General features: G+C 35.4%; 2 protein-coding genes across 2 annotated transcripts; both read right to left on the minus strand.

Moving 5' to 3' along the window:
* LOC104900021 (probable sugar phosphate/phosphate translocator At3g11320) lies at positions 1 to 3249 on the minus strand. Its single transcript, XM_010687337.3, has 4 exons — positions 2481 to 3249; positions 1622 to 1725; positions 1298 to 1526; positions 1 to 552 (listed from the first exon to the last, which is right to left on the minus strand). Exons 1-4 carry the CDS (start codon positions 2919 to 2921, stop codon positions 406 to 408), a joined length of 921 nt encoding a protein of 306 aa, XP_010685639.1. The 5' UTR covers positions 2922 to 3249; the 3' UTR covers positions 1 to 405.
* A 7462-nt stretch (positions 3250 to 10711) lies between these two features.
* LOC104900022 (cytosolic enolase 3) lies at positions 10712 to 19313 on the minus strand. The gene is made up of 13 exons (XM_010687338.4): positions 18977 to 19313; positions 18708 to 18862; positions 16323 to 16497; positions 16083 to 16154; positions 15875 to 15991; positions 15680 to 15760; positions 15084 to 15160; positions 14801 to 14904; positions 14493 to 14591; positions 14291 to 14376; positions 13755 to 13841; positions 12880 to 13077; positions 10712 to 11070 (listed from the first exon to the last, which is right to left on the minus strand). The coding sequence occupies exons 1-13, from the start codon at positions 19079 to 19081 to the stop codon at positions 11005 to 11007; spliced, it is 1422 nt and encodes a 473-aa protein (XP_010685640.2). The 5' UTR covers positions 19082 to 19313; the 3' UTR covers positions 10712 to 11004.

The raw sequence follows: 19313 nt of genomic DNA on the forward strand, positions 1-19313 counted from the left end.
TTAAGTGAAAATAAATCATACTCTTAACTTATAAAGCAACATCTTGAATTCAACTTTACACGACAAAATGTATTTCTATATCAATAAACCAACATTTTGTGAATTTCACACATACACAAACTAAACTTAATGGTACTATAATTAAAAATATCCAATAATCATCTCTAAATAAATTAAATGTAAGAACTACAATGATCTAAAGATGGAACAAATTCTACTTGTAGCAGCAATTGTGAAATTCACGAACCTGTGTTATAAATCTCTGCTTAACCAAATAGTTCCTTTCTGGGTTTGCAGATTGCTGCCTAAGAAGTTTGCCAAAGTTCCCATAACTTTCACCTTGAATTGAAGACTGTAGCAAGGTGGCCTAAATCTAATGCACTACAAATGTGTGTTTCAGAAGCTTTATTTGCTCCGCTTTTTGGCTTCACTGTATAGAACAACCCCGATTACAGTGAGGCAGTAACCAAGCATTCCCGTCACTGATACGGGGTTCTTAAATATCAAAATCGACACGACAACAGCAACAGCTCCCTTAGCATTTCCCAACACCTGGAACGAGAATAACGCTTAGATTCCGAACACTAGACAGAAGTTGTAAACCATAGAGGGGATCAGGGGAGAAAATAATGGGATGTCATACATGCTTCTGTGAATTACGTGTTTTTACTTCATCACATGAACTATACTAATTAAAGACCACTTTGTGACAAGCTTTTCTCTATAAGAAGAACTTGCAGTATATTCCTAGGTATCAAGGCTCTGAAGCACACTTAAGACGTCCTAGGCTACTAGCTACATCCCTGCTGAAGCTAGCATGTACGCAGAGCTTCACTTCATACATCACGCAATTCATTTCATATTAATGATGATCCCTCATTCACTCATCTGCAAACTCTTTTTAGGGTGAATCAATTTGTCACAACTTTGGGGTAAATGAGGGGTAAAGCAAATCAATGGAGAAACACACATATCTCCAAGTGGAGATGCATTACCACAGGAATCCATGTGGGACATATATGTTATATCATACACAAACTTTTGAATCATTTCCTGAAATCACTACCCTACAACAAAGGGGCTGTGAGTGTCACAAGTTCATTACACAACTTCCATATTTTCATCATTTAAAATGTAGACTAGTCGTCAACTGAACTTACCCTTAAGATAATCAAAAGGATATATATTGACAGACTCTGATAAGTAGAGAAAAGTATGTGGTAATAAGTGGAGAGGAAAAAAATTGACTATGATCCATAAGCTATGAAAGGTAAAGGCGTAAAGGTTTCAGGAGTACCTGGAGAGTCAAAGCACTTGTGTGTTTGGTCACCAAAAAATTGGTCAAATTCACAAAGTAGGCAAGTGTAGAATTGAAGAGCAGATACCAAACAATGCTACGGTCTTCTCTTGCAAGTGCTACCGTGATCCCAACTACATTTTTCTCCATTGTGAGTGCCGCCGGAATAAGGCAGACAACAGCTATAGGAGCCATGTACATGAGAAGATTCATAGAATTAAGCTTCTCCCTGTCAACGAAAGCCAATCAATACAATTCCCTCTTAAGTTAATGTGGAAATATCACTCAGTTTATCATCATTTCTGTAAAAACAGAAGATCTTACCCTTCCGAAGATAGTAAGATCCCTTGAAGTACTGTCTTAAGTGCTCGTGCAGCAGTTGCTCCAACACACATTATAAACCCAAACAAATTAAACATCGGTTCTCCCTACAAGCAAGAATCGAATTGCCAATATAAGCAACTTGAAAACAGCATAAAAAATATGCAACTAACAAAAGAAATAAAAGATCTAATATCCACACCACTCACATACAAAAAAGAAACCAGTCACAGGAAGGAATCATTCGAAGTTGCCACGAAGGCCAACACAGAACCTAAATTTGATCTTCCTTGTATCATTACTTGAACCTAGAATTATTTTCTTTCCAGAACTGTATAGATTCCCATCTACGAGCTCGCTATCCATAGTACAACAGTGAACAATTTTACAGGTTCAACATAAACAACCTCACCAATAGTTTGTCAAGGCTATGGACATCAAACTCCCCCGTCTCAAACGAATTCTAATAGCGAACATTTCAGAACACTATTAACAGAGAAGCCACAGATCACATTCACATCATCTCTATTCCCAAAACATAACAGAACTCTCAATTCTCAAAAATCACCAATCTTCAATACTTCAACCAATTCACCTAAATCTTTCCAAATTTCAGCCAATTCACATAATTTTTGTTGGTGTAATCATTCACTAAATTAAGTTCATATGAAAAAAAAGGGAGCCAAATTTTAAATCATCAATGAAATAAATTTTTTCATAACAAATCAGGTATCAGCTAAAATCACAACAACAAATTAGTAAATTCCAGCACAATTTGATCCACAATTATGACGTCAAAAAGCAGAAAACTTTCCTACCGACATATTTTTCAATTAAAAAAAAGAAAAGAAAAGAAACGTACCCCACTAGCAATGACAACGCCAGTAACGACAGGAATGAGAGTGACATAAGTGAGCCATCCTTCTCTTTTGAAGGTCATAAGATACGCAAAAATGGCAGTAAAAAATGGCGTCGTAGCACCGACAGCCTGATTAAACGAAACAGGAAGATAACGAAGAGAGATGTTTCCGCTAACAACCGAAGCACAAAAAATGGCGGAAAGTGCAGCAATCTTCGCAAATTGAACACGAGATCGAATCGTCTGCATTGGAACAATCTTTAACCATGCAATGGCGATGTAACTTAATAGAGAACAGGCTGTCATATGACACATTGTAAGGAAAATCGGATACTTAAATCCATAATTGCTTAACAAATACTTGTTTAATAAGATCACGCCGATATTTGAAGAGTACCAGAAGGTAATTAATCCGACCGTAAAAAGTTTTCCTGTGGTTTTCATTTGATTTGATTTTGGTGTAGGAATGAATTCGATTTCGATTTCAATTGATTTGGTTGATTTAGGGAGGATTTTTTGGAATTTGGTGTTGATTTGGTGGAAATTAGGGTTTTTTCGTTGAAATTTGGGGGTGAGATTTAGGGGAAAGATGTAGGAAGATATTGAGGTTGGAGGAGAGAGATAGAAGGTCGGAAAATGGGATTTTAATGGCGGAATAAGGCGCCAGCTTTGAGTGTCATGAAGGAGTCCTCTTTTCTTTCTCCACTTTTATTTTTTCTTTTGATTTCTGTAGAGGGGGGACTCCTCCTTTCTCTCACCTTCTTCTATTTTTGTTTCTTGTATATATACACATTTTTTTTTGTTGTGGAATGGAATTTTTCTTTGAAAAGGAAAGAATAATTTAGAAATTTGCCATCAATTAGGAGATCAACCTAAAACATTATTATGGATGATACGGAAAAAATTAATAGAAAATGGAAGGAAATAATATAAAAGAGAATTGATATAGTGATCCTTATGCGCATTATATGGTAAGTTGCACGATTAACTTCCCTGAAGCACGAGCACGTTTGAATGATATAGGTTCTATTATCATGAAGAGTTATGAAAAAACCTAATACAATGTACTATAAATTGTTTGTGATGAATGCTAAAACATAAAGTGAAAAGTATGAATATGGTGAGTTGATCAACCCTAGCCTATCCCGAAAATTTATCGAGGTTGGGAGATACAAGCTCTGAATCATGGGTAAAAATGTCGAGTTCTGGATATGATCGTACCTTTGGGTCTGGGATTTATTTTTTCAATCCTAATTCAGGCTTATGTCGGATATCCTGACTCGATTTTTTCAGATTTGAGTACAAATAGGCCGACAACATGGCTAAAAGTGCGGCCCACCCGTGATGACCTGTATATATGCCAAATATATACTTCATCCGTTCCATAATAAGTGAAACACTTCTCTAAAAAAGCTCTCACATAAAACAGAGAAGTGTTTCACTTATTGTGGAACGGAGGAAGTATATATATTTTTGCCTAAATTTAACCTATCTATATACTATATAAGAAAAATATTAATTATTTTTCATTTCATAAAAAAAGTATTACCATCTATTTTTTCGTTCTTGTATTTCCATATATGCATGCAAGTGAGTTCGATGATGTTATGACGAAGGCAGGCGAACACCTACACCGACCTTCGTCAAGAGTTCAATAGTAGCTAAAGGGCTAGGTTTTATTTTAGTGTAGGACAGTAATCGTAGGCACCTTCTCCCCTAGGTGTTCAGTCTCCCCGAGGTATTCAGGAGCGGGCCTGGGTGACTCAATAAGGAGGAGGAGAGTTTAGCCCACTTACAAGTTAGGAGGTTCCATCCTAAAACCAATTGGTGATAGGAGTAACTCCTCATCTTATAAAGTGGTTTATTCTCTCCTCTTTCTCCAATGTGGGACACTCACAAATGGACTTTCAATGGGTTTCAACACACCCCTTCACTTGTGAGTGTCCTTAGAAATTCAGAGCTAACTGGAAAGGTCAGAGCAATAATCCTCTTAGGATTACCCAGTTTAGATGAGACCCGCAACCCGGGCTCTGATACCATGTTAATTTTCAGATTATATGAAAATGGGCCTGGGTGACCCAATAAGGAGGAGGAGAGTTTAGCCCACTTACACATTAGGACATTTGACTCGCTTGTGAAATTTTCTAACAAGGCCGTTGATGTGAAATAATCTCTAACAAATATTTGTAGTCTTACATGCTGAACCTATGAGTAACATACCAACCTTCAATATGTTGAAAACAAAACCAGAATCAAACCACTAAGAGCCCGTTTGATATTACTGTGGTTTTATGTTTTTTGGTTTTTTGATTTTCAAAGTCATATGATATATGTCCTATATGAACATGATGATTTTGAAAACTGACAACTAAAAAGTGAAAACTATTTTTTCTGGTTTCATGTTTTTGGTTTTTAGTTTTTTTTTTTTTAAAAAAAAAACTGAAAATTGAAAACAAAAAAGGATAACGAACGGGCCCTAAAGTACTGCAACGTGTGTAAATACACGCGCTAATATGGTGATCATCGTATTGAATAAAAAGAAAACGATTGCGCATGAATATAACATTGACACGTGAATGAACAACTAGCTCAATAAAATGAACATTATATCAAATCAAATCAAAAGTGGCTTGTTTCGCACGATTTATTAAATTGATCCCTTTGGTTGAGTTTTCTCAAAATCAAATTAAAAGAACATTTTTTAAAAGATTGGAATAATAAATTCCAGAAAAAGAGTAAATATTTTAAATTACAATTGTGTTTATTGTTAGTTCATTTATTTTTAATTTAATAGCATGTTTTTTTCAACCATAAAATAGCTTTCTTGTTGGGGATGACATGGACCTGCCTGGGCAAGACGTGGACTTGCCTAGGGATGACGTGAAACTGCCTGGGGATGACATGGAGTTGCATGGGGACATAAAGCTGCCTGTGGAGCAACCTGGGGATGACGTGGAGCTGCCTGACGATGACTTGGAGCTTCCTGGGCAGGGGCGAAGCTAGGAATTCATAGTTGCGAGGGTGGGATGGCCGTTGCATTTTAGTAAAATAAAAATGGAAAAAAAATAGAATGAGTAGAATTTTCATTGTTAGGAGGAGTCAACCTCCTACCTACTCAACTTTTCACCAAGTTATTAACCACCAAGCAAATAATCTATTTCACGTTTATAAACATCTCATTTAGTATATAAACAAATTATTTACAAGGGCCAATCTAAAAAAAATCTGGACCATGGGATTGGTTGCCAGCCCCCAAGTGGCTTCACCCATGTGTCTGGGGATGACATGGAGCTAGGATGGTGCACCTTATGCTAAACGGCGTAGTTTTAATATTATAAGGGTTGGCAACCCCGCCCTCGACCCTCTTTTCTTTCTAAAACCCTAGCCTCCTCTACATCTTCTTAGTCTACCAACTTGCGTGAGTGGATTGAAGAATTTTTTTTTTCAAGTATATTCGAGAGTGTTTTGGAGAAGTTAAAACGGTGAAAAGAAATTTTTTTATCTCATGCTGGATGAGGTGCTAATCAAAGCGATCGCTCAAGCAATTCCTACATATGCAATGCAATGTTTCAACATTCCTCTTACGGCCCGTTTGGTAGTCACTAATAAATTGCGGTAATGGGAATGAATTTTAAGTGTAATTTTAATAGGGAAGCACCCTTAAAATCTCCATAGGGAGGCATTTTTTCTCCTTGGGCAAGCAATCTCACCCCTAAACTTGTGTTTTTGTCTTCAAGGGGAAGCAATTTTCATTACCACTCATTACCACCTACAAGGTGGTATTGGATGAGAATGAAAATTCAAGAAGGGAAGTGGACACTTGAGGATAAATTAGCATTACCATGGGAATGGACAATGATGTTTTTCACAATTTTACACACAAATTCATTCCCATTACCACCATTTATGATCAATTACCAAACGGGCCGTTAGTATTCTAAATGAGGTTGAGAGCATGTATAGGGACTCTTTTTGGGGTCAAAAGAAGGAAGAAAGAAAGATGGCTTGGGTAGCGTGGCACAAATTGTGTATAAATCGAAAAAGAATGGTGTCTTGCGTATGCAGAACCTATCGGTTTTAAACAAGGCTCTATGATGACAAAAACATTGAAAAATAAATATTTTCCGCATTCCTCTTTCATGGAAGCTAAGGAGAGCTCTATGGCAAGTTTTACATGGACATCCATTTTGTGTGCAAAGGGTTTAGTTGAAAAAGGTTTAGTGAAGACTGTTGGTGACGAGAACAATACTGACACTTGAGGAGATCCATGGGTACCCTCTTTACCTAAGTTTCGAGTGATGAGTAGAAATGAAGGTAGGAATGGGGAGACGAGACTTGTTCGTGACCTATTGGAGGCTGGAGCATGGAATGCGAACAAGTTGAAGCAACTATTCACAACTTGGGAGGTGGAAGCAATCACAAATATACCAATTCCAAGAATTCGCTACTTAGATAGTTGGGCATGGCACCACTCAAAATGTGGTGATTTCCTTGTGAGAAGTGCATACTATATAGCGATCGAAGAGAAGAAAAGAAAGCGTGCTTCATCATTGGGGAATGACTATCAACTTGTTTGGAAGAATTTATGGGAAGCCCAAGTGCCAACAAAGATGAAGCTTTTTGGGTGGAGAGCTCTTCAGGAGGGCATTGCAACTAGTGATAATCTGGCCAAGAGGGGCCTTGAAGGCGATCGACAATGCCCAATGTGTGGGAAAGTTGCTGGAATTGGAGATTTACATGTTTAATTTTTAATTAAGGGTTCTTTTTCCCTTAAAGAAACTGTGTGTTCTTTTTATCTTCAAAAGTTGTTGAAAAAAGTACAATATTTTTATATGAATGGTATGTTATTTCAGGTACACAATGAACACTGTGCACTCTAGTACATGCTTTGGCTGGGATGACATGAAACTGCATGGGGATTAAATGGAACATATTTCATAAGTATTTGATAGAGATATCAACTCTAATATTCTTTCAATTCTTTCATTTCACAACAACTTTAGGTTCAACCAATAAAAAAAACTTTTAATTTATAATTTTAGATTTTTAATGAATGTGACTCAATTCTAATAGTACGAACCTTGAAGTGAATACGAATGTATGTACAAATTTGTTTTGGATTATTTGGTAGTAAAAGTTCTATACTTTTATATGCGAGTAATGAACATATTTTAAACAAATGTCATAATCAGATTTTTCACCACATTTTTATCTTAGAAAATTCTCACTGGTAACTCTGTACTATGGAACATTTGCAATGGTAAACCGTTTTTCTTTTAAGTTTCAAAAACAACTCTATACTTAGTAATATTATACAACCGTGACATTAATGATCATTAAACTGTTACTTTAACCGTTAAACCTATTTACTATCCTAACCCAAGTTAACCTCAAACAACTACCTAATCCACTAAATCCCCACCCTACCACTACCCTTCCACCGGAAACACCAGACCTCCATCACTCTCTCCCTCACGATAACTTTCTCTCTCTCCTTGTCACTCCCTCCTTCCCCGTGACTTCTCTTCTAATCTTTCTTTCTATGTCGTTGTTGCCCCCCCAGATCTTCGTCGCCACTCTATTCTCTTCCCCTTCACGTTGCTGCTGTTTGTAGTGTTCGTGCGTTCGGATGTGCTGTTGTGTCTTTTCTTTCTCTTTAATTCGATGGTAGTGCTGCTATCATTTTTGCGTTGCTTTTGTCGTGACCACGACTTGTTGGTGTTGGTGATATCCCCATCCCTCTCTTGCTCGAAGGGACGATGTTAGTGGATTAGGTGGTTGTTGGGGTTGGGGTTAACCTTGGTTAGGTAAACCAATAACACTAACGGTTGAATTAATAATTAAACCATCATTAATGTCACGATTGTATAATATTACTAAGTACAGGGTTATTTTTGAATCTGAAAGAAAAAACTGTTCAATTTTTCAAAACTCATCATATACCCATCAATTTTTTTAAAATATCGGCGTAATTGCATACAATAATCTATCTAGATAATACCTTGTATCCGAGAGCAAAAATTATAAAGTATAAATTATAAGAATTATTGATTTTTTAAAGTTATACTGCACTTGCTAGTATAACGCTGACGAGGCTAAAAAACTACTCCCTCTGTCCCAAAATATAGTTCCTATTTCATTTTGCACAGTCTCCAAGACGTACCTTTGACCTACAATATCTTCTACTTCCTCCGTTTCTAAATAAGTGCAACACTTCTTGTTTTCACGTTTGCCAATACATTATTTTAACCATTAATATCTTCAATTATCAATAAGTAAAAATTATAAAAAGTTGATATTAAAAAAATTCACATTCAGACGAATCTAACAAGATCCCACATGACTATGTTTTTCCTAAAATTTAAATCACCAAAGCTAATTAAAGTTTAAACTGTGAATAGTAAACACTATGCAAATGTTGCACTTATTTAGAAACGGAGGAAGTATTTCTTATTAGTAAAAAATATAAAAAGTTGATATTACAAATTTATACATTGAGTTTGAGACGAATCTAACAAGACCCCTCATGAATATGTTCTTTTGTATACATTAGTAAAAATATTTGGTCAAAAGTTTTTAAAATTTGACTCCCAAAATAGAAATGGGAACTATATTTTAAGACGGAGGGAGTATAAGTCTATAACAAGTGGTAATGACTTGCAAAAGTTTTTCTGAGTACTTTATTTTGTTGATTTTGGAGAACGTATGTCCTTTTTTTTCCTGAATAGGTAAGTTAAAGATTTTTGCAAAGAGGGAAAACTAAAAATTCTTCTTATAAGAGATTAAACTCAATCACGGAAGGTGTTATATATTATATTATATTATATATATTATATATATATATTATATTATAATATAATATATATATTATATATATATATATAATATATTGAGGTCATATCATAATGCATATTTACATGAGAAATGACAATGAATTTACGCGCGATAACTCTTATGAAAATAAGTGATGTAACTCCAAAAAAAAGAATATTAAAAAAAATTCAACAAAAAAATTTAGACTCAATTTTTTTTAGGGATATAACTCTAATGAACAAGTGTTGTAACTTTAATCCAATCATGCGGTTGAAATTCATTCTCATATATGGAGCATTTTCATGTGATACTCCCCCTATGTATATATATATATATATATATATATATATATATATATATATATATATATATATATAATTTGAAAAGGTAATAAAAAGGAAATAAAGATTAAATAACCCTTCTCGCTAAGGTAATAGGAGGTGATGTCAATATTTTCTAATAGGTAAGAAGAAATCTGCCATCGCACAAGACCCCTGCTTAGAGATCCATCACAACTGCAAGCCAAACACCTCAACTCGTCTCTAGTGATAATAAGAAAGCTCACCAATTGAACTAACCCCAATTCTTAGAGGTGATGTCAATATAACATAAATTATTATCATATAATTAAGGTATGTTATAACTTATACGCAATACTTCAGGAGCAAACCACACACCAGCAAAAGCAGCCAGAAGTTATGATGCGAGAAAGTTTCTCTCATCAATGCCTTAAACTAATGAAATTCCACTAGTCAAAATGATACTGCCTCTATGCCTCATAATGAAAGTTTTATATGCTTTGTTTAGAGTCAAGCCTCATAAACTTTTGTCCATATTCTCATCAATATTGAAGAAAAAAAAAACTAGTGACGTAACCTTGTTAATTGTTATAACCGTTTCAACATGCACATTTTGAAACTACCAACATATTATAGAATGTATTACTCCCTCCGTCCTATAATATAATGCTCAGTTTTCATTTTTCACAAGAATTAAGAAAAATGGAAGAAGTTCTAGGATTTTACACAAATATATATTTAAGTAAATATTTATTGGGTATTTTTGTCTTAGAACTAATTTTTTTCTTCTTTTTCCTTTAAAATTAAATGAAAGAGAAATAAATATTCCTTGAAATGATGTAAAACAATAAATAGGGGCACATATCTTAAAAGAAACTAGGGGTATTTTGGAAAGTTTTATGTAGAAATGAAGGATAATTTAGTCCAAATAAATTAATAAAAAAGAAATAGGCACAACATTTTGGGACACCAAAGAGGAATGCAAGCACTATATTATGGGACGGAGGAAGTACTATAATTAAAGATCTATTACTACAATTATCAAAGATGTCCATTGGATTTATCAAAACAAAAATTCTCTTGGAAATTGTACAAAAAACATACGGAAAGTTTTGTATGGGATAAAAAAATATAATCTTCTATTATGGGATAGAGGGAGTAATACACAACAGTAGTTTGGTTAAAACTCGAGTATTTCAATCTACAATGTGGTAGCTAGCATGGTATGAGCCAAAAGGGGTACCTCTAAGCTTAAAAGTCATTTCACGCATTTGGAAACAGCGTGATCAGCTAGCATCTAGATTACGCAGGGAAAAAGAACAAAAGAAGGCAAAAAACTCTATGACCAAAAAGGCTTTTCGAAACAAAAATCTAGTTACAGAACAAGTAGATTGCCACACATAGTTTAAGATAGCTCACAAAACCCTCCATCCTTCGCCAGCATAAGCTTGTTCGCCAAGTCCTTCTTCGATCCGAAGCAACTGCAAATATTATTTAAGCTTTTATTACAAGACACTGGCTGAACTGCAATCTGGCATTTCAGCATATAGCTTCCTAGTGCTACAAAGCAACTACGCACACACATATTATTCATGCTAAATCATCCAGAAAAAAAAAAGAGAGCAACTTGTGGCTGCAAATAAAGAGCGTGATACAGCACAAGAAATTGATATCCATTCAGATGGTAATATTGTCTTGTCTTATTACTTTAGGGGTCGTTTGGTTCAAGATATGGAATGGAAACAAATAAAGGAGGGAAATGATAATTAAAATGGTTACATTTATTGGGTATTTGGTTCAAGCCATGAAATGGTAACCATTACCACCAGTTAATGGATTTTGTTACTTGAGGGGGAGGGGAGGTAACAAATTGGGGAAGTCCACTACCACTAATGGTAATAGAATGGTGAAGAAGGGTTGGACCAAACATGAAAAAAGGGTATCAGTAATTGATTCCGTTTCTTGGACCCCAAGCCCATGTTTGGTTGGTGAAAAAATAGGCCCAGAAACGGATTGGGTTAAATGAATCCATTTCACATTGTTTGGTTGGGCCGGAATGGAAACCCAATCCGTTTCTTTTGTTAACCCATTCCCCTCATTTGTTACCAGTCATTTATTTGGAGTAACAAAAGAGGAAACATAACCCTAATGTAAAAAACTCACAGCCGACTTTCTCTCTCATCTCTCCACCTCTTCCATGGAACAACTGCTGCAACAACCGCAACAACAATAACAACAGCAGCAACAACAACAACATTCTTTGAATTCAAAAGCTTCATCTTCGGTTACGTTGTTCCACTCTTATGTTCCTCCCCAAATTCAAATTCAAATTCCTGCTTGTTCTGTAGTTGTTGATGTTCAAACTCATCATGTCTAGCTTAAATGCAGAAAAATAGCTATGGAGTAATATTATGTTTTATCATGGCTGATTTTTTAGTTTACTATTATCCTTGTTATATTACAGAATTACAGTGAACCAAACAAGGGAATGGAATGGGTTAAGTTGAATCCATTCCCTTACTTTAATGGATTCCTTTCCATTTCCTTTCCTTTACTCCAACCAAACATGGGCTAAATATAGTGAAACAAACAAGCTCTCAGATGAATTAGAAATCCCCCTCAAGAGATGGGTCTCCTAAATTCAGCACGTCGTGAGAAGGTAAAACAGTAAAAGAACAAAGACAAGCAGCGGATACAAAATCAGCACCATACTATTACTTCCTCTGTCCTTAAATGATACTCATAAATCATTATTGATAAGGTCGCATACACACACACACACACACACATATATATATATATATAAACCATTTTGATTCTTTCTAAATTTATGAAGCTAGATTTTGATTCCCCCACATCACCTTTAATGATTCTTTCACCAAATAAAAATAATTATTACATTGGTATGCTGGTAATGTAAGATTTTTAAAAAACGGAAAAGTCCATAGCACTTCAACTCAATTACTTAAAAAGGAACTCCAATTAAATGTGGCCTAATCTACAGGTACAATCCCACAAATATCCCATTTTCTCTTATTTCATTCTTTCTTCTTTTCTACTTTCCTTTTCTTTTTCTCTAGTTTCTCTAACCATTTTTCCCTTCTTCGTTGTTTCTCAGCTTTTTCAGGGGGAGGGTGTACAAAAAGTAAATATGGCTTAAAAATCATCCTTGTGCGACGTGCGTAGTCTTGAACCTCAGTCTCATCAGCTCAATATGTGGCAAGTGCATATTCATTGTATCAAATATGGGTCTTAAATTTAAGAAGCAATGGGAGCTAGAGAGAACAAACCTGATTATATTTGCTTAGGTGCTCCCCTCTGCAAAGTGCCCCAGCTTTGATCTGAAGAGTACCAAGGCCAACAGATAAATCGGCAATGAAAGTATCCTCAGTTTCACCACTCCTGTGAGCTATCACAACTCCCCAATGAGCATCTTTAGCCATCTTAACAGCCTCAATGGCTTCTGTGACTGTTCCAATTTGATTAATCTGAAAAGAAGCCATTCTACTTAGAAGTCTGATGGTTTACTAGATAAATTTGAATGGCATTTCACTATAATGGCCAAACCAGCACATATATCTGCTGTTCCCTGTCACTTAATGCATGCAGACACAGGTTTATTAGTAGTAACTGTATACTGAATAGTAACTAGCTGAGCAAGATGAGGTACAATCCATAGCTCCGCACAGGCGCACATGCATACAAAGTTTGGTGTCATTCAGCCCAGTGTCATCCAAAAAGTAAGAAACTAATAAAACGACAGAGCAAAAGAAAATAGTCCAATAGATGAATATAAAATAATCAACCACTTCATCAGAACAATGCCCCATAATTTGCGTTCACATGTTCCTTCTCCAGCATAATGCAGATATTTTGAGAATCCAGTCAGTCCACCGATGCCATAAGAGCCAATTGCGATTCAGAATGCAAGGGGATAATCTCAGGAGCAAAAACTCTTTCTATTTTGAGAAAGATGTTTGAAAAGCATCTATTAAGAAAGGAAACTTAAGGTGGATATTACAGTAGGTCTATTCAAGAAAGTAATTAGAGGATTCTCCAGCTGGGATCTTATCCGCTTCGGATAGAGGAGGGAACTTGGAGCATGACTAGCAAAAATTCACACAATCACATTGAAAACTTTGCAGTTAAACCACTTAATATTTACCTTAAGCAGAAGAGCATTGCATGTAGACTCTTGAATAGCTCTGTCAATACGTTTGGGGTTTGACATTAATAGACCATCTCCAACAACCTGCAGAGAGCAGACATCCAACTGAACAAGGATGGAAAAGCAAGAAAACTAACCAGCGATTGGTTTGTGTTATCAATTGCTTTGTGTTATCCAGTAGATAACAAGCTATCTTCCGTAATACAAGTCAGACCCTCACTGGGCGACAAGCATTGCTTTTTTTGAGAAAAATCTTTAAGTCGCAAACTAGTGTTATCTAATTCGCTAAACTGGTAAACCCTCCACGAACTGCAATCCAAAAAGGGCATATTGGTCCATGCAAGTGATATATTTTGGGCTTAATTAACAAAACTAGTATCGAATTGCATTCCCGTGCCCATTCTTGTACCGCGAATCAGGCACCACTACTGCCAACTATGAAAGAATTCCAATATTCCACATAAATGCACTTTGGATCGTATCAAAGAATATCCTGAAGGCGTTAATATTGACAAAGGAAAAATTAAATGAACCTGGCATAATTGAAGACCAGAGAAGTACTTCGTGTGTTCCCAATCCTCTTTGTCAAATGGATCCTCAATTGAGACTATTGGGTACTCTGCAAGAAATGAAAACAATAATAACACTGGAAAGGCAACTACCACATGGTTTTTCAAGTAGCAGACAAATAAAAGGAGTAAAGTAGAAGAAGGGAGGAACAGAACACACATATACCATTGCAAAGCTGTTTATACAGTTCAATCATATCCTCTCCAGACTTGAAATTTTGCCCTGACTTATTTGGGTTCTTGAAGTCTAAATCATACTTCGTCCCTAGGAATCAAGCAAAAAAATAAACCTTTTGTTAAGTACAAGGAAGATTCAAGCCTCCAACCACTAGAAAAAAATGTAATCACAGCACAATTTAAGCCTTTAACCACTAGAGAAATAGAATCAGAAATGCAATCACAGCACATTTCATGTCTACTAGAAGGAATAATCAAGAGTGGGATCAAGTAATAAGCTATATTTTAGAGCATCACCAATACAAAACTCAGTTGCAGCTACATCTATTGCCATCTTTATCTTCTCATCATGTCCTGTTCTCCCAATAGCCTCCTTGACTAGATCCAGAGCTTCTTTTACACTGCATAAGACAGAAAATAGTAAAATCAAATCAGAGCTGCACCTAACAATAATTCAAAAGCTATGCACATGTGACATGTAAACTCTTGGTATTGGATTTTACTCATGGACACAATATTTTATTTATGTCCGAGTGAAATGAAGATTATAAAAAGGATCCCCACGGAGAAATCTGCTTGCCTTGAAACATTTGGAGCTAAGCCACCATCTTCTCCGACAGTGCATCCATGCACACCATACTTTTCTGTAATAACAGCCTGCCCTTTCCGTTAACAGAACTCAAATCAATTTATGGTAAGCAAGCATGGTAAAAGCACAGGATTATTGAGGTAAAAAGCTTAGGTATCAGCAAGAGATATTCACCTAAAGCTGAAAGTACTCTCTGAAAAATCAGAACTGACAGTTACCTATCATAAATTTTGAGAAGGAAAAGGACCATATACAATGCAACAAAGTCAAATTCACATTTACTTTCTTTTGCAGTCTCCTAAAATCTCTTTTCTCTTATAACTCACACCAGGAACTGATAATGAAAGATATTTTCTTTAGATAATATAAAATGTTCTTTTAGGGTGTCCTTCGGAGATGAGCTCCTTTATAGTCTCTGATTTGTTACTTTGATGTTATAATTTTGAGACTGGGTCCTTATTGTCGTGCACCGGGTAAGATTAGACTGAGAAAGTGTTGTTCACGAGTACAAAGTAAAAGGTGTCCCAGGCAAAGAGGTAAACTAATCCTGATTATACTGCGACTATTACTTTGCTAAAGTAAATTACCTTTAGGTGATGATAAGTTTCAGATCCCATCTGTACTGCTTCCTCAAACGTCTTTGCACCAACAGGCAGGACCATAATTTCCTGAAAGACAGATGAAACCTCAGTGAAGACCAGTGAAGATCGGGATGAAACTAAGCACACTATAAGTTCAAAGATAGAAGATTTTATGGCAAGACTATATCATCATCTCAGCACCTGAAAAGCCAAATTGTTTCCAGCATGTTTACCGCCACTGAGAACTGTGAAGAAAGGAACAGGAACGATTGTGTTGGTCCCACCAGAAATATCAGCAATATGTTTGTACAGTGGAACCTGAAAAAGATATTTCAGTCACATTATGGACAAAAGAAAGAGATTCTCCTATCTGAAAACTGTAATAATTAAATGTCGAGGTAATTCCTGCCTCTTTTTCAGCAGCTCCAGCTTTGCAAGCAGCTATTGAAACAGCTAATATTGCATTCGCACCAAGTTCACTCTGCAACATTAGATGAAATTAAGGGACATGGACTTTGTAACATGTAAAAGCTAGAGGAATAAAGTTTGCCTCTTCCACAAGCAAGCAAGCAAGCAACAATCTGTTTCAAATAAATCATTCTGGCAATGGTAGTGAAACAATCTAGATTCAATACATCTTTAGGTTAACCTTCTTCTCTGTTTTGTCCAAGTCAAGCATAACTTGGTCTATTTGGGATTGTAGTGTCGGGTCCATGCCAATCAATGCTTCAGATATTCTCTCGTTTATATTTCTTACGGCTTTAGTTACACTGTTTCCTAGATACATTCCTTTATCTCCATCGCGCAATTCAGTGGCTTCATACCTAAAAGAAAATATGAGTAAAAAATTGTAAGCAACAACATAGCATTAGCTTTGCAATAGGACAAGCTATGCAGCATATTATCAAAGAACAAAGATAAAGCGATTCAACCTTCAAGTACACAATTACTAACATTGAAGCTTGGTGCTTGGTAATAATTAATAAGAAACTCCAATCAGAGATAGTGAGCAATAAACAGCAATCACATGTTAAATAAAAAAAAGCGATTGAGAAACCACAAGAAGCTATACAAACTGATAAACATTAAAAAGATAAGATTCTAGAGCAAAACATTTTCATTTGTACCACTAACATGTTAAATAAAGGCTCAAAAAAATCTGACAGACAAACATATCCAAGGAAGGATGCACTGAGTTAAATAAAGGAAAAAAACATGAAACTTGATGAGTTAAGCGTATAGTATGATGCATGGAATAGCAAGATTTTGTTACTCTTATAGTCACAAAGACCTCTTTAGCTGCATAGCAGACCAAGTCCATCAACAAACAAACGCAACAGAGCCCAGTGGTACGCTACCCTGGATGCAGTTTGGAGATATAAGTTAAGTCCCAATATGACCACCATCCAGAACTTTAATTGCACAAACACCCATATATATTTCTCCTTTATGCATTCGAAACAATCAAGATAGAGCGAATCCTTAATTATGAACACTGGTCAGTATAACATATATTATACAAATACTTAACGTGGCGGCCTACATTCAGTAAAAGTAGTTGTTGTGGTAGTAGATAGCTACAGTAATAGTTGTCACCTTTTGTACTACTTTCTTACAATTAGTTAGCTGTCAAAATAGCTTTAGGTAAAATTATAATGTTGTGGTAACAGTAAAACTAGTTGTTGGATTAGTATAGGAGCAAAAAATGACCCTTGTCTAATTTCAAGTGCTAATCTAAAGGCTAAAGCTACCCCTAGCTCAAAAGCCGATTTTTATAGCTTCTTCAAAATGCTACCTCGACCACTAAAAGATATCTTAAAGCGCTAATTCACCAAACAACTTTCCACTTTACTAGAGTTTTAACTTCGTCAAACCTTTAAAAGCTACTCAAAGTTGTTGCCAAACACAACCTACATCCATGCCATACATCTACTTGCTCCCATTGCACGTCACAACAATCTAAAAAATCAAGACAAGAACCGAACCGAGGAACTTACCACAACCATTTGCAAATAACTCTGCATTATTCTATATTAAAAGCATAAAATACACACGAACTTAGGGTGCGTTCTCTTCACTTTATAAAAATAAATTTCAAGTCTAATAAGTCAAGTTGAATAAGTTCTGATTAGTCCCAATAAATTCAAAAGAGTTTTTAACAAGTTCAAGTAAATTTCCACAACTTACAAAATAAGTTTCAATAAGTTCAGATTATTTCTAATAAGTTTCATTAAAATCAATTCAAATAAGTTCAGGACAAATATGGTGAAGACGACACACCCTTAGACGTGGCTCAACTAAGACGCATAGTTAGTAACCTAAAAAAAATTGAATAAGAACAGAATCAAGGAACTACAGATAAGACATTTGCAGTAACATTGTAAACTTCAAGCTCAAACATAACAAGCCATGAACATACAAGCTCAACAGAGAGGCAAAACTTTATATTACTACTATTTCTAACCTAAAGAAACGAAATAACTTGAATCAAAGAACTTCAGACAGTCAATTACAGTTACATTGTATCTATGTTACTCAGACTCATAAAGTGTCTACTCTGGACTAATCCATTTGGTAGAAACATGTCAAGTTTTTTTGTTATGGAACAAAGTATTTTCTAATCCAAGTGTCAAATCGTGTGTATCATACACGAGTCAACACACGACACCTGAGAAATGAAGGTGTCGAAGTAACATAGTTGTATAATCCATTCACTACAACACACAAAAATACATAAACTCAAAAGCTCAAAAACGATTGCATAATCCAAAATCAAAATAAACATTAATCAACAATTTAGCATTTAACTTACAAATATTATTTATACTACATAATAACACTGCCGATTTTTCTAAAAGAAAACTAATAAAGTCAAAATCAAATTAAACATAATCAACAATTTTAACATTTAACTTACAAATATTATTTATACTACATAATAACACTGCTGATTTCTCTAGAAAACCTAATAAATTCTTTCGCAAAATCAAAATGCTAAAAAACATCGTAAAAGAGGAGAGAGAAAGAGCTGTACAATGCAGAAGAAGGACCGCTAGGAGAAGAAGCCCGAAAAATGCCTTTATTGGTAAATAACTCAACTTCAACAGTAGGAATTCCTCTACTATCAAGGATCTGTCTCGCCTTCACCTTCGTTATCACTGATTGTACTGATTTCAACATGTGATTCGCCTTTTTTTGTTCAATTTTCAAAAAATCACCAAAAAAAAGTTGATGATTAAATTGAAATTAACAAAATCAACAAACATTGATCAATCAACTACAAAATTAAGCGCAAGAACTTACTATAAAGAGGACAGGATCGTTAGTTTTCGCCCTAACAGCGGCATTGACGGCATCTTCAATCTTCCGAGAAAGCAAATGCTTTTCTAAATACTCTTGCACTGACATTTTTCTCTCTCCTGAAACTGCGATGTTGAACTTCGACTTATCAGAGGAATTCTTTTGGAGAAGAGGAGGGAGAAGAAAGAATTTTCGTGATCTTTTAATTGTGAAAAATTGAGCTATTGAAGTGAGACCTTTTCAGTTCAACGACATTTTTGCAAGTTTTAGAGTTTATGGCATGCTCTTTTGTTCACAACTCCATTTTTTTTGTGGTAGATTCATCTTTCATCAAAATAAA

The sequence above is a fragment of the Beta vulgaris genome, chromosome 7, assembly GCF_026745355.1.
Source record: "Beta vulgaris subsp. vulgaris cultivar EL10 chromosome 7, EL10.2, whole genome shotgun sequence".
Taxonomy (NCBI): Eukaryota; Viridiplantae; Streptophyta; class Magnoliopsida; order Caryophyllales; family Amaranthaceae; genus Beta; species Beta vulgaris.